General features: G+C 33.7%; 1 protein-coding gene across 1 annotated transcript; it reads right to left on the bottom strand.

Annotated features, from left to right (window-relative positions):
* Nucleotides 1–268: 268 nt before the first annotated feature.
* Nucleotides 269–16542, bottom strand: LOC117209688 (homeobox protein GBX-2). The gene is made up of 3 exons (XM_033451949.1): nt 15776–16542; nt 13606–13917; nt 269–1877 (listed from the first exon to the last, which is right to left on the bottom strand). Exons 1-3 carry the CDS (start codon nt 16050–16052, stop codon nt 1117–1119), a joined length of 1350 nt encoding a protein of 449 aa, XP_033307840.1. The 5' UTR covers nt 16053–16542; the 3' UTR covers nt 269–1116.

Below are 16542 nucleotides of genomic sequence, written 5' to 3'. Positions count from 1 at the left end.
GGATCACTTACCTCCGAACTACTTTTTCTGACAAGAATGAAAGCACGCTGTAATCCTGATTGAAGGCCACTCGAAATAAGCACAGAATATACATGCATCTTAACTCGCGAATGAATAATAAAAGCGCCTTCTTAACCATCTTGTACGATATATAACTCGTGAAAAATTGCAAAATAGCAAGTCTCTTTGTGAACCTTTAACGATATTAAAATTAACGCGGAGAAGTTAGGGATCTGTGATATGGTATACATTCATGAGTACACTATGATATTCCACATGATATTCGCACGTTTTATTGCCTTCTTGATATACACTTTCGCTGTTCTTCCGCTCCGTATCCCTGATACAGCTGCGGAAATCGCACGCTAGATCAATATCGATATCGTTGTAAAAGTGTTTCTGGGATGGAGCAGAGATTTGCTTAAACGTAAAGAAATTATCTACAAGTACGATCTACGGTCCGTGTACGGGATATACAGTCTGTGCGAAAGCTATTTACATAATTCTTCCCTGTTAACATAGGTATGTATATTTACAAGTTGATCAATTTATTGTTGTCGTTGGATATGATAGAAAATCAGACGATTTTGAGATGACTTGATGGGCCATGATACAGAAATTGAGTGATGAGAGAAAGATGATCTAGAGAGATGATTAGATGTAAAAATATAAGTCGTAATTTGTAATACAAATTCCCATCTCAATTTTGAATCTCGTATTTAGTAGATATCTAAAATTAAAAACTATTAAAGATAAAACATTGTAGCTAAATAGCATCTTGCTGTGAAGGAACTACTATTATATACCACATTTGTAAGAATGGTACATACAAGTTATTCGAACAACGAATTATAAACCATCGGCAGTTTTGCTTTTAAATTTCCCATCACTAGTGAATCTTTATCTTCTCACCACTCACCTTCACACAACGATACCAGACCACCATACAATTCCACAAATATCACCCATCGTTATGAAATATCCACCTACACCGTCCATCTGTTTCAAAAACTCACTTCTTTCATCACTAAACTTTCTCATAAATACTCAAAGATTACAATTCTCACCACGAATCTACAATTAGTCCCGCGTTCACAGTTCACTTCGTAGCTTTCACTACCTGCCGGAAGAGCTGAGTCCTCCTCGATGAGAGGGTACCGTAAACGCTCTTAGTCCAACACCGACTCCGATTCCAACTCCGCTGTTCAGAGGACTTTGCACTTGTCCACTCAAGTTGATGGACGAATTGACCAATCCAAGAGCGTCTCCGAGTACCGACGACGAGGCGCTGGACGTAGGACTATCCGTCGTTGGTCTAACTCTAGGCGGCCTGGCGCATTTCTCCAAATGATGGTGGTGAGATCTAACTGCCAATCGACTAACGTGCACTGGAATGGGCACGACGATCCTGGTACCATTTCCAGAATGTTGTCCAGCTACTCCATTATGTCTATTGGATGTACCAGCAGTGGCCATGTTGCTTGCACTAGACCCAACGCCTCCGCCGCTCAATCCTGCTTTCACCCTTTTCCATTTGGCTCTCCGATTTTGGAACCAGATCTTCACCTGGACCTCTGATAATTTTAGAGCGTGAGCGATATGCGATCTTTCGGTTAGACTAAGATATTTCTTCGCGTGAAATTCTCGCTCGAGTTCTAGGAGTTGTTCAGAAGTGAAGGCTGTTCGTCTGCGTCTGGCTTTGTTGTTACTGGACCCGCTTGTTGACGTGTTTTGACCGTTTTCTAATGATCCCCCGGGACTAACGTTGCTGGATGCGTTGCTGGACATCGTGTCGGTCGCATCGTGGCCCTCACCAGCGACGCTCAATCCTCCACCCTCGTCCTCGCTGTCCGCCGAAGCGCGACCATTTTCTGAACCTGGAACCAACGCGGATTATGAATGAAGAATGTTTTTGGGAAGAGGGTTTAGTGAATGGTGATTAGTTTTAGGTTGATCAAAGAACTACGAATATTTATAATTCGTACTTTTATGAATACAGTTAAAGAAATAAGATATAGGAATTTATTTCGTCTATTAAATATTACAACGAGTACTATAATTAGAATATCTTACGTGATTTTGCATATTGTGTGCATATGCAGTTTTGCACTTTACAAATTTCCCAATATAAATCTGCAGCCTACTAATCAAAAGAGGCTGAATATAATATACAAAATTATTCCCATAAAAATTAGTACTCCAAAGTTGAATATATTATGTAACAAGCTGTTCTTATATTTTATGTTTCATAATTGATCTTCGAATTTTTATTGAGTTGAGGTATCAGTGCGTGTATTTTGAAAAATTGTTTAATTTCCCCCTTGGTGATTTTAAGGTCACTCAATGCAATTTCCATTTGACCATTTTAAATAAAGATTACTTTCGATAGGTCGTCATTTTGTTGAATTCCAGGTCAGTGAGTAGTTAAACTATTGCACAGGGACTCACGGGAAACTAATTAACAGTAATATAGTTTAAGAAGAAGAAGATTTAATATGCGAGACATGCAACTCGTTCGATCAGAAAGCGTATGCCTCTCGATCGAAGTCTCACCCGTTACCTTTGTTATTTTCCACGTGTTCTATTCTCTTTCCTTGTGTCTTTTTACCAGCCAGCTGAGCACTTTACTTACTGTAAACGACGTTACAAACTATATTATTTTATAATTTCACTGCATTTTATACACTTCAGTAGATGGATACAACATTGAAAGAACTCGAGCGAAAAGTTTCCTTTGAAAATAGTTATAGCGAAGTGAGGAATTCTAGGAAGAAGCGTGGTTATATTGAAGTTGATAGAAGTGCAACCGGGTGCTATAGATTATTCAGAATCTTTAGTCATCATAGCTGTTTATGGAAATTATGAATTAAAGTACTTAACAATACTGTGAAACACGATCGATATACGGAACTTGAAAGATATCAGTAACATGAAAGGAAAATAGGAATCATTCTACGATTTGTAGAAAACTAGATCTTGTCTTAGTAGATTACTTACGGTAGAAAAAGATTATTTATAATTACATAAAAGCATTCTAAAAATGCTTAAAGATGGCCAATAAACTAAAAATATAGAGTAATCCTGTCTGATCTTTAAAAAATTCTAAAATATTCACCAAGCTCTACTCAAAATACAACTCGTTTGTTTTCGAAACCTTTTCCTATGCAAATTATATGAAACTATATAATATAACTGTAATATAACATAATCCACTTTCATCTTGTATTACAATAATTTTAAACGATTTTAATCATAATCAGTTCTTCCAAGCATATGGAAAATACAAACGGGAAAAACGCCATCATCAATTTAGTCAATATTTTAATATTGTCAGCAACATTTTGAGTAGTATGAAAAAATACACGTCTTTAAATCGAAACGTCTTTAAATCACGTCTTAAAATCAAATAAAAAGGCAATTTTCGCAACATACAAGATCAATGTACAAAAGTTTTTAAATTTTTCTCCAATAAAAAATGAAAAATCTATCTTATCGCGCTCTTCTTCTGTAATCTTCAACTATAAATTAATAGAAATCGCGAAATTGTCTTGCAAATTATTCTTCTAAAAGTACGATAAACATATCAGAATTAATGACCGCATAAATGTCTTTTCAACAACTACCTACGTGTCGTCGAGATTATAGCTTCCGTCTTTTATTCATTTTCGTGTTTACGGCCGTAGGACGCGACGCGTAGTACGAAGCGGAACACAAAGTTCCGCGGTTAAGTTAACGCAGCTGGAGTTTGATGCACCCGCGTGTTTATTAATTCAAAGAGTTTCGATTGAATGGGCCATACGCTTCCGCGAACGAGAGACGAGTCCGCGATATTCTCTTGGCAAGTACAACGAACAAACGTTCGGGCGTTGTCCTCTTATGGTCTTTACATTTTGTACGATAGGAGAATCGAGCTGATCGATCGTTCAAACGATACCGTTACATCTCTATTCTGCACTATTTCTTCGCTATTAAGGTTGGATAGAGCAATTGTTCGATACCGGGACGGGTGAAGTTTTTGGTTCTCGAAGACGTTTAAGAATCGAAGAATCGACTTTTAACCTATTGGTTGCGACACGGCCGCGAATCCTGTTATTTAAGTGACTCTAAATGTCTATCGCAGCTGGGGAAATATATTCTAGAGGCGTAAATGGAGCTTCGATATTTTATTTACAGAGTTTTCTGTTTTGCTTTCTATTCTAGTTTCAACTCTTCTTGGTATGAAAGGCACAGAACCGTTTCAATATTACTGATACAACAAATCGTGTTCTTTAAGTCTTGTATTTTATGTTTTTAACAAATTGAAAACGAAGGTTTATTAAAAACATTTTATGCTGGTGATACAATTTTTCGGCGTGTAACAATCGCAAAACAGAGGTGGTACAAAAATTGTACCGTTGTGTCTGAAAGAGTTGAAACATTTCTGGAAAAAGATTTAGTTAAACAACTGAATTTAGGTTGCTATTACGAAAAACAAAGACGTGTCTTTTTATATTTGTAGTCGAATATGTGTACTCGAAAATTCCATAAACGTTTCATTATTGTATTCTTTCCTTTAATACCCTATCATTATTATTGCGATACTTTTTACATCATTTTACTTCCCTAAACATTATTCTTTGGTAACTATTCTTTGAATAATAATTTCGAGAATACATATAATGTTTTCACCATTGACTTGAACACCAGCTACGAAAAATCATATAAAATTTTCAAATTAATACAAAATAAAGGAGGAAATAAAGAATATAAATTCTATAGAGTTTCACGACTTCAAACAGATATGTATACAGATTTGGTATTGAAGAATTTAATAACACGATAACTGCTATAGCACGATCAGGGTCTTCTTCAGCAAATTGCAAGATTTTTATTATTCCTTGCGATTATGAGGAAGATATGCAGTATAGTGCATTCTATATGCCCGCTTGAGTGCAGTGTTCACTAAGATACTGGCGATCTGCCAGATCAGAGTTCGATCCGGTTTCTACACCCGTCGGAATGGCGCTGTACAACTATACATCTTCATGATATATTCTTCTTCAGCGAATGTTTTGAAAAATAGAAACAGATGTACATATTTCCTGAATAGGTCTTTTTACAGTCGTACGTGGAAACTGTCATATTTTACCCTGACAGATAGAAAATTATCTTTTCTGTATTCCAGTGAGAACAAGTGAAACTCATACGAATATTATAACAACTGGTATAATCTGGTTCAACAAAGTATAATCTTCTTCGTCGTATGATCGTTAAGTAATCATTTCGAGTTTCATGACAAAGAAAGCATTGAGCTATTATCTTATGACGTTACATTCGCAGTATTTACGGCTTGAAATAGAATTAATTATGTAATAGGATACCTTTTTTGTATAGTTATATCGATAACTTTATTGTGTCAAAAGTTGAACATTTCTTGTTAACTCATTACTATTGTTACTTTTTATTTTTCTTCTCAATAACTTTTCGTTCGTAAAATATTTCTACTAGTTAATTTCGACTGATGACATGCCTAAAAGTGTAAATACTAGATTAAAAATTCAGGGAAATAAGACACCTATATATATAGACGTAGAAAAACGTTTAAATTAGGTATAATTTTAAACGTTAAGGGAAAGGAACTTTATAGTAAACATTATAATAAATAAAAGTTATTTTATTTATCACACCTATCTACTGTATATCTATACTATCTGTGAAAATATGGATGTATGTATTTCATGTGAGAAAATTGTGTCAGTGGCATTTACAATAGTTGGGACGGTGTCGTTTAGTCGCTAAGATTAAAAATCTGTCACTCATACTCTAATGAGTATTTAAAGTACTAATGAAATATTTAAACTCGCTAGTTTTGTCGATAGAAGTATCGTCGAACCATAAGTACTTTTATAATTCACAGGCACGAAGATATAAATATCTAGGTTATAGCAATGTGGTTGCATTTTATACAAACTATAATATCAGATCAACAAACTAATTTTATGTGTCCCAATATGGTCTTCGATGAAAATGACGCGATCAAATCAATACGACAAAAGGCATATTGGAAAATAATTAAAAACCTTCAATACTTTTCGCGTGAGTAAAAAAGTCCAGACGATCGTTTTCGACTTAATTAAACTTAATCGTTGGTACTGACGTGGATGATATACGGTTTGTGTTTGGCAAATCTTTTGTGTCGTAAGACCATTAAGTGTATCGACCAATCGAAGAATCCAATTCAGACCATGTTCCCGCAAGGGGACAACGTTTTTTTTCTCGTCAGAATTTGGTTTCTCCTTGCGAATAGCAACGTGAGGCGATCCTCCCTTGCCATGTTGCTCGTCACGGGCATCACGGTGGGTAATAAATAAGAAAAAAAGGTCAAAAACCAAAAATTCTGCTAGAAAAGCAGAAAGAGTCTCTTTTCGAATTGTTCGATAATGAAAAAATGATATATACCTATAGTATGAAAAAATGTAGAAAATTGTTTGTTACAATTTTGTACGGAGAATTCAATATTCAAGACATACTATTTATTGTGATTTCATAAAGAAAAATAAAATTAATTTATATTCTTTTTACTAGCAGAGATTGTAGTAGGTACTATATAAATATTATTATAAATATTACTAAGAGTAGATACTGTATATTATAAAATACTGTTAATTCACTCTTTGTCGCAAATTATTTACTTGTAAAAGATTCAGTATTTAAGAAAGACATTAATATTTCTATCGCAGTTTCACAAAATAAGATTAATTTATGTTCGTTTGTCAGAAATTAGATATCCTAAATCTTTATGCAATTAGAACGATACTCGCTGGATTTGTAGAAAGCAGTTATCATACATGTTTCATAGGGCGAAGCGGTGATTACATTTATTTCTGGATATGTCACATAATGACTTCAATCCCTCTTATTTCTTGCTTTTTAGTTTTAATTTCATGTCTGATGTCATTCGAACATGTGATCGATGCGAATATGTTACTGTGATTTACCTGGATAACTACTAAATAAACCATGCTACCTAACAAACAGACGACATCGTTTATTGGAATCGTGAAGCTGATTGTCCTGATTCAATCAATATACTACAAATTTTTAATGGAAACTGGAAGCCACTGAAACAGCTATTTATGTTTTATTTGAATCTTTACATTGTGTGGGAATTCTTTATCTGCGATTCATTCAATTCTTGATATGTATGATATATATGATACATATATACATGTAACAATTAATTTTCAATTTCAACCAAAAAGTTTATAACACGTTTATAATGCAAATTATAATTATTATATTACATTATCCGATATCAAATTTAAACTTCGCCGAAACAAAACAGGTAAAACAGAATTTTCTACATAGATAGTTCGCTAAGCGACGCGAACTATATATTTTCAACATCTTAAAAGAAGAGTAAATCTTTTTTTTAATTTAAAAAAATATAAAATCACAAACGGATGGTGAAAAAATATATCGTTCCTCGAAAATAAGAAGAAGCTTATCTACCACGTCTCAAAGGTATATAAAGTGCATAAACATTCAACGAAAAAGGAACTTCACAAATAGAAATTTAATGCTATAAATTTTGAGAAAAGGAAATCATCACATGTGATCTAGAGTATAAAGTAAACTTGTCAGACTCTTGCGTGACTTTTCACTTCTACTTATACGATAATTAATTCATATATTGATCTCTGAAAAATGACTAGATACGTCGTGTTTTTTTAATGCATCCGCCCATTGCAGGGACTTCTTTAAAGTGCTATGAATCCTGTAATCTATCTAAGAATCTAAGATAATCTATCTAAGCTATCTAAGAACAAAGAAGTCTTATTCATTCGAGGAATCGTCCATAGAATAATTTCATTTAATTCGCGATCGATATGTCGTTCCTGCAATTCTATTCGTTTTCAAAATTCGTTCTTCTTTTAGAACGTTCTGTTAATGTGATTAATTTGTCACGTCAACTAAGCCACTTTTCAATGCAACGTCCATCACCCTCTTAAAGGAAGAAAATTTCATTAAAAACTTCAAACGAACACTTGGATATAGTTCGTAAACTTTTATCCTTTCATCTTCGTCTTAATGCTGTTATACCATACGTATAAATTGCATGGTATTAGCGATTAGTCGTGAAAAATAGATACATTCCTATAGATTCTGTATCATTTCACATTCTGGTTCGACAGTATATTCTGTTAAAATTTTAAAACAAAAATAAAAATATGCAATCACCAATTTTATAAAACAGAACGGAATCTTCAGTTGAATATTTCATCTATCTTCGTTTCACAAAGCAGATAAATATCATATTCATTTTCATGAAATTTACTGTAAAAAATTCCTGATTGGAATTTCAATATAAAACTTTCATTCTCATCTTCGCATTTAATTTCACGTGAAAATAGCTACTTTCGTTTGACAAACTTTGAGATGAATTGAATTAAAGATGAAAAACTCAAGCTCTGCGTGCGAAAGTGCACACATGAACATAGTTTTATACGATTCATTTATATATCTGTATTCCGGCAAACTGAATGACATAATTACGAATTTTATTAGAGAGATTGAAGCTGTTTTAAGACTCATCGTGGTTCATTTAAAAGCAGTCCAGACGACACGCAAATAGAATTACATAAAAGTGCGATCGATCATCTCTTAAATGGAAACTAAGTATATAAAACTGACGCGGCAATTTGGTGAATGAAACTTGAAAGCCAAATAGGTTGTTTGGAAACGATCTAAAATTGATCGTGAAATAATGAAATTATAGGAATGGCTAGAATTTAACATAACAGCTATGTCATAATTTAACATAAGTAAAAGAAAGGATTAATTACTCTGTAAGTCTTGTTTAAGTCGAAGGTAAATAAGTTAATTGCAAAGTGAATAAATAGTCGAAGCAGAAGACCTACATCTTGTGACCTTAGATTTTCTCAATTTCAGTGGACACGCAAACAAAAATGCCTGTATCTACAGATAGGAAATGGTATAAAAAGCACCAAGAATAAGTTTATTCACAAATTAAACTTAAAGTATTTATTTCGATAAGCATTTTTATACAGTTAACTAAAGAAATAAAATCTAAGCGAGGACTTGCTACGCAAAATATTACAGTGAACACTTTATTTTAGATATTTCATACGTTTCAGCATATCACATGCACTCTGCACATTTTTACACTTTTAAATGCATAAACATTCACAATCCAGTAATAATGCAATTTATTTCAAACAACGATAAAAAAGGTTGTTAAAAAACAGAGAATCTATACATAAAGAAATTACTATGTCTAAGATATTAAGAATTCGAACGACAACTAAACTCATCTTCTCCACTTAACAGGTTAAACTGTTAAATCACGTCAGAACTTCCTCTATTGAAAGCTCTTTGTAACACAATCAGACACGAGAAAAGGAGGGGGGAGACGAACGTAAAACAATAAACCGAAAACACAGAGAGCCGAACGAGAAGAAGCAACAATTCAGGTGAATCGTTTCCGATGGTCGGGGGCCAAGAATAGAGAGGGCATGCGTCTCGATCGGCGTGTTCGTCGTAACGATCGGCACACCGGTTCGGCACGGTGCGTCATAAATGACCGATGACAGATTCCTCGAAGCCATTTCGTTGCGCATACGAAATCGCCTCGGTCGGCGGTACATCAATAAAAAGTGATCGGCCACGAATAAATGCGCGCGACTTCGTCGATCGTCCGTTCGCCCCCGCCACCTTCGGAAATACGTGATCGGCGAGTTTCGACTTTCCATCGAACATCCAATACCCCCTTCCATTTATACGACACGACTGAACAACCCATCACGACCCATTACGGGTTTATTCGCGCCGCTCCAAACAATTAAGCGGTCGCGTATTTCTTGATTGAGAAGTTGAAATAGTATACGATAGGAAAATGAAAACTAACTTCTTACCAGCGAGCAAGGAAGTAAATTTTAGGTAGAATATGGTGAGAAGTTATAAATAATAGAATAATTTACTTTCAGGACTGTTACAAGGTAGAGTGTCAATTAGACTTTGGTTGAAAAAGATGAAGATTTACTTGTTAGATGTATTTATTCGACAAGATCGCTTAGTAGTCAAGGTATCCATAAGCAGGTAATGAAAATTAAATTTGCGTTTAATTTGCATTATTTAATAGAACATACTTTCGTTAAAATCTCACGTTAATTCATAAGTTGGCTAATACGCGTATAGGTTTATCAAATTTTATGAGATATAAGAGGCATGTGATATGTAATAAATATAAAATACAAGATATAAGAGATATATGACACATGTATGCAAAATAGAAGACACAAATATACATAGTTTATGTCTGAAAAAGATTATGTTTAATGAAAGATAGATCTTGTTAATGTATACAAAGTGAATCTTAATAAGATTTTATACTTCTTGAAAAATAAATAATATTTAATGTGGTCGTCATATAGAAAGAAGCATATGATGTACCAAACGGTTATTTTAGATAATGAAAATGCATCTATTTCAAGTCATTCCAATTAGTAGCATAACCAAAGTTTAAATTAATTTACGTGGATGATCCTTCGATTATTTCGTGCACTGTACTTCGGAGGAGGAAGGGAATAATAAATTGAACGAAATGGGAACGAAAAGTGATTAGTAAGCAAGCAACGTGTTACGTGACTTCGTTGATTCGTGATCAGAGTTCATTAACTCGAATAATACTCTTTCAAGCAATTATAATCTTTAATTTTATTAATATAATACTTATTTAATTCTTCGGCTACAAATTTCACTGATTTAAATCATTACTTTCAAGTCTACAATAAAAGAGAAATTCAAAGGTGGCACATTAAAAATCCAGACTTTCTTCTGTTACCTTTCTTTAATAGGTAAAAAAGGGGAAGAAAAACGAGTGTTATTCGAGAAACACGAATCGACAGAAATTGCAATGAATCGCTTACGGATTCCAGGAGCGTATCCTCGACTACGATCGCAGTCGCCACGATCGAAGGCGGCAAAGGGCCCGAGATCCACAGTAGCGTGCATAAATTATAGACGTCCCAAAGTCAAATCTCATACAGCTCCCACACACGTGTAAAATTCCGTACGCACACGCGTTTACAGTACGTGATACGGTACTCGGTGAATCCTGGCCGAATTTCAAACGCCGAACGAACATTCGAGGAAGAACCCCTGTTCCTCGAACACAAGGGCGATGTTCGGAAATTTCTCCGATCCAATCGATAATTTATCGAATATATTTTCTGTGAAATCATTCTGGATGGTATGTACAGAAGGAATTCTCCGAACGAGACTTTCAAACGAATGCTCGATAATGAATCGCGATAAAGTTCATTCACGGTGTTCATCTTTGTTTGGTAACTTTAATAAAAATGTAGCATTGCTTAAGAAAATTTTTGGAATCAGAATCAACGATATTATATTACAAAATTCCAATTGTTTTATAAAATACTATCCTTTCTTTTTCAATGAAACACTACAAATCCGCGTAACTTTAACCTTATCTTATTTACTCTACCGTCTTTCTTTTTACACCACTTTCGGTTTTTGCGAAATTATGCGAATACAAATACAAAGTTATGTGAATGAAAATTACTGAGTATATTTGCTGTCCAAAACTTCATTAATAAACAACAAATGCATCATGTTCTTCACAGCCGAAAAATCAAAGCTTTCATTGAGAAGCAAGTTCATGAAAGCCAGAACGCCATAAGGGAATCCGTTACTATCCTAATGAGAATTTCATCGATCGACGTTTATTTTAATTACTAATTGCTACCATGTTTCGTCAGTCCTAGAAATAATTGAAACGATCACTCCCGCATCCTGTTAACACTAACTACCGTCAGACATCGTGCTATGGTATAGAGCTAGCTCGTGCTTCGAATATAGAATTACCGGCTGTAAGTTAATAGGAGAATATAAATAAATAGGTATTTCACGATCCCGTTCGCATGACGGTGCATCGCCGTTAATAAACCATCAGAATCGAAGATATCCAATCTCAAGTAGCATAATACATGCTGTGAGAGAATATTTATTCATTTTGGAAATTGCACGTAGAAAAGATGTATGAATACTACACAAAAATTCATATAATCGTGTATTATCTAAATAAAGTATTGTCTAATAGTATATTGTTGTATGTATATTTTGTATGTATATTAGAATTTGTTTACAAGAAAAGAAAGAACGAAGTAATTTTTTCACATAAGAAAAATATTTAAGTGATACATGGAAGATATTTTTTGTATTAAAGAATTGAATTACAATAAATTATTAATACTATTTGTCTCATTTACGTATTCCTAAAAAATGTTTTTTTATACTGTTACGTGGAAATGAATCTTTAGATATTCTTTCCATCGTTTATCGTGGAACCTGTTTACAAGGTTTTAATCCACAAGTTTACTTTTAAATCAGAGATATATAGCAGTTCTTTCAAATAATAACAAGAGAAATACAGTATGCATGAAACGAGTTTGTTAAACAATTGCTCGACAGCATCCCTGAAAAGAACTATTGCTTGTCGAAAGAACGAAAGAAGATTACACGGAGTATGAATAATTTCAAATTAATCAATATGTATTCAAATAATTATTGAATTTTAAACAATTCTTGCATCAGGTTATTAAAATAATAGCTCAAATACCCTTATATTCATTCATAAAAACAAGTTATCTTTGTTTAGTAGATCGTCCAAGATATTTGTACAGTACTGTTCCTTGATACATTGTCGACTACAAAATTGAATTTGTTGAGGTTTTATATATCTCGGAATAGAGAGTGCAAACGCGTGGATGAATCTATTATAGAAACTCTTTATTCAGAAAAGTTAGAAATTAGGATTTCTGATAGTTTCTATCCTATGTGATAATGTATTGATAGATGGATTTATTACAGTGGATTAAACGGAAAACGATGATTATTTAACGTGAACTTAATGCAGTAGTGTGATATGGCAACTCTCGATTAACGATTCTTGACTCTTAAACTCTCCGGTGGCCAATTGACGATCAACGACTGCGGTGCCGAAATATATTGATGGCCGTTAGGCCTATTGAAGTTTTCCGACCCTTTCGGTTTGTCGGCATTTGCGCTTTATCGTCGACATTATCTGTATGTCGGCGATCTTTCCGCGGTACTATAATAGAGACCAAAGAAGCCGCTGTAAAGAGAATCGTTGTGCCAAAAACTAAACACTAGAGAAGATGTAGAGTTTTCCTAGAAGCGAGACTCACTTCAACAGAATTAAAAACAATATTCCATTATCAATGGTCAGTTTAAATTAGTAACTACAATCAACAAAATGTTGCACTCTTTTCTTAAAATATTCCAACTTACGTACAAATATTCACATAGAAGCATTCAAGAGTCTGAGCATCAAATAGTTTCAGTCATAAATGTATGGCATGGCACTCTATTTGTATGCACAAATTAGAGAACAAATATTTCATATAATTAGCAGGAGTTCGATTAAACAATCGCTTAATAAAATTTTGTTTAAATGAAAAGAAGTGAAATTATACCGTAAGCTTATTGTAAAGCTTATTGTAAAAGAGACGAAACATAAAGAAAAAACAAATATCGCGCCATACGTTTTACGCAAAAACTTACCATGTCTCGATTTAGAAAGATCGTGAGCAGGTGATGCCGGTGAATCGATACTACCATCGTCCTCGCTATCTGTGAAGCTGGTCGAGCCACGATGATTCAAGCCACGCTGACAAGCGGTCGGATAAGCCGCACCTTGGAGATGATTCGTTCCTGAACCAAGATGCTGCGATAACCGATTCTGATATAGATCCTGGTGAGACGGATAACTGGCAGAGGTATGCGCCGGTAACATTGGAACACCGAAAGCGCCGCCGCTGCCGTACATCCGCATTGGTAGCCATGCACCGTACAATCCGAGTGGCACTCCAAAACCTGAAATAGAGAAGACTAATCAATACTTCCTGAATAATTTCTACAACATCACTCGACTTACTGTAACTAACACGTACTAATTGTTAATTATCAATAATTTTATTGTGAATTGAAATATATTTTATTCTTCGTTCTGGTAAATGTATTTATAATTGTAGTTATAATTCTGGATACAACAGTTTGCGATTACCAATGGTTTTATCGTGAATTAAATACTACAAACATTTAATATCTTTTAATCTTCGAATATTTAAATATTACACGTTTTGTAACTGTTTCCTAATTATTATTTTTCATGCAATAATTTACGACTCCCAATTACTTTATAGTGGATTAGTTATTAATTAATTATTTAATATCTATTTTTTAATATTCGAAGAAAAGTTTTCACGCTTAAAGTGAAATATTTCTCTTAATTTGCTCTGCCTTCTCTACGATATAAATTCATATTTCTTTTATTGTTCTAAATCATATAAAGACTATCGCTATCATGATATGCATTTCAATGAGTGCTACTAATAATACTTGTATGACCAATATAGATAACATTTCACGTAACTGATTGTGAGATACTCTAATGAGGAATTACTTCATTCTTATGTGAATTATATGATATACGTAATACGATTTAATCAGTGGCCAATGATCTGTAAAATGGAAAATGTATAATGTTACTATACCTATACTACATAAATTTGGAGCTTATCGCGTTCTTAAGATGACGTAACATTTTAAGACGGCGTTCAGTGGAACTTATTTTAAGTAGATTTCGTTCTGCGGCAAAAGTAGGACGTTCACGGATTAAATTATGCATGCTACATCCGGTAGTTGCAAGATTCAAAATGAAAAAGCGGTTGTAGAATATGTAACGGGCAATTAATCGTTAACGAAGCATGCTCGATCATTTTATTTTCTACTTTGTATAAATTAAGAGGTTTAGTAACAGTTAAACCCATCGTTTCCTGTCGCTCTTGACGAAAGAAATAATTCACATAAGCGATAATCTAATCAATATTTAAGTTATGAATTAACGTTACCAAATGATTTTAAAACACAATAGTGTTTTATGAAGCATCCATAAATGACATAAATGAAATAACATGACATAAAGAGGCAGTATAAATCATAAGTAAATTATTCAATTATTAATATTAAATTAAGAAAAATTAAGCATAATTAAATGTAATCCGGAATAAATGAATATGAAAATGAGTATAATTAACACCAGTACGCCATAATTATGCAAGATAAGAAAGTAGTCTATCATATATTATGATCTCTGATTATATATGATACCTACTATATGATGATATGCTCCAATAGCCGGTTATACAGCCTTATAATCTAGTTTAGGCTATCGCAGCTGCCATATTATAACAGTTGTGATGACTGACTAACTAATATAAAATTAAAGAAACTTGACAATTTTAACCGTCGGAACGCTTAGATCTTTTCAAACCTATAAATCTTAATAACGTTCTATTTTATAATTTACAAAGTTATTACGAGTCTTAAAACTGGTAACTGTATAATATGACTTTCAGTAAAAACAGAAGTCGATAAATTACCACGTAACAATATAATAACAATGTGTCAAACAAAAAACATACGAAATCTAGAACTGTTATTTAACTATAACGAAGCCTAAGTGTATAAAATCTACGATTACCATCTAGAACGAAATATGTGCATAATTTTGAAGCTGTTAAAACGGAAAAAAGAAAGGATTTTATAGAAAAAGGCAAATAGAAAAGAATATAATGATTCGAAGAAGAGTATTGTAAAAAGTCTATTTCGAAGTTTCCCAAATAATTGAGAGTAAGAGATAGTTTGCATGCCATGTTAAACACAAACCAACCAGGAGGTAGTGCGCTGGCAGCCGCGGTCGCCAAGTAGTGTCTCTGATAAAGATATTCTCTATCTCGATCAGAATCCTCTTCATTTTCATTCGTCTTCTCTCCTTGTGTTCCTGATTCACAGCTTCCTTTCTGTGTACCACAATTACCGATCAAACTTTCGATCGTGAAGGGTTTTGGCGTTGGTCGTCGCGGTAACTTCGATTCTCCGATCGAAGATTCGAGTTCGTCGCTCGCTGATCCGACGTCCAATTCCGTTTCCTCTACGTTTGAGTCCATTTTTGTTTTCGGATTTCAGATTTTACGGTAACAATTAACACGCGATCTGTCCTTCCATAATTCTACAGCTGTTGTATTTTTTCTTTTTGTGCAACGAATTTGATGATTCTTCAAACTTTACTTCAGACGCAGGATGACAATGTTTCGTTGTTTTTGAAATATTCTCTTCCGGATTTTCAAATACTTTACTATGAATAATACATTTATTCTTGATCGTACTTGTCGAGTTATGTTTTAACGATACTGAACTGCGTCGTAGCGATTCTGCGCTTATCAAATTCGATATGAATATTTATTGCTCTATTAAAAGTGAATTTATGAATTCTAAACAGACGTCGCCGTGCAAAAATTGTATTAAAATTGCATTATATGAATAATAAGAGATACCGCTATTTTGTAGTGTGTAATAAGTATTTATAATCATGTGTATATTAAAACGTGTGTATGCATCGATAAATCCATCGTCAGCATGTGTCAGTAACTGCTAAAC

This window comes from Bombus bifarius, unplaced genomic scaffold (genome assembly GCF_011952205.1).
Source record: "Bombus bifarius isolate JDL3187 unplaced genomic scaffold, Bbif_JDL3187 scf7180000008190, whole genome shotgun sequence".
Classification (NCBI taxonomy): Eukaryota; Metazoa; Arthropoda; class Insecta; order Hymenoptera; family Apidae; genus Bombus; species Bombus bifarius.
Note: the sequence above shows the minus strand (reverse complement) of the source record. Positions and strands in the feature narration are given on the sequence as shown.

What these genes read in the sequence shown, in the direction of transcription:
- LOC117209688 (XM_033451949.1), bottom strand. Translation starts at nt 16,052, where the DNA reads ATGGACTCAAACGTAGAGGAAACGGAATTGGACGTCGGATCAGCGAGC. An exon ending in TGCCAGCGCACTACCTCCTG is followed by an intron (nt 13,918 to 15,775) that starts GTTGGTTTGTGT and finishes TCTCTATTTCAG; the next exon opens with GTTTTGGAGTGCCACTCGGA. An exon ending in TCTTTCTAAATCGAGACATG is followed by an intron (nt 1,878 to 13,605) that starts GTAAGTTTTTGC and finishes CGTTGGTTCCAG; the next exon opens with GTTCAGAAAATGGTCGCGCT.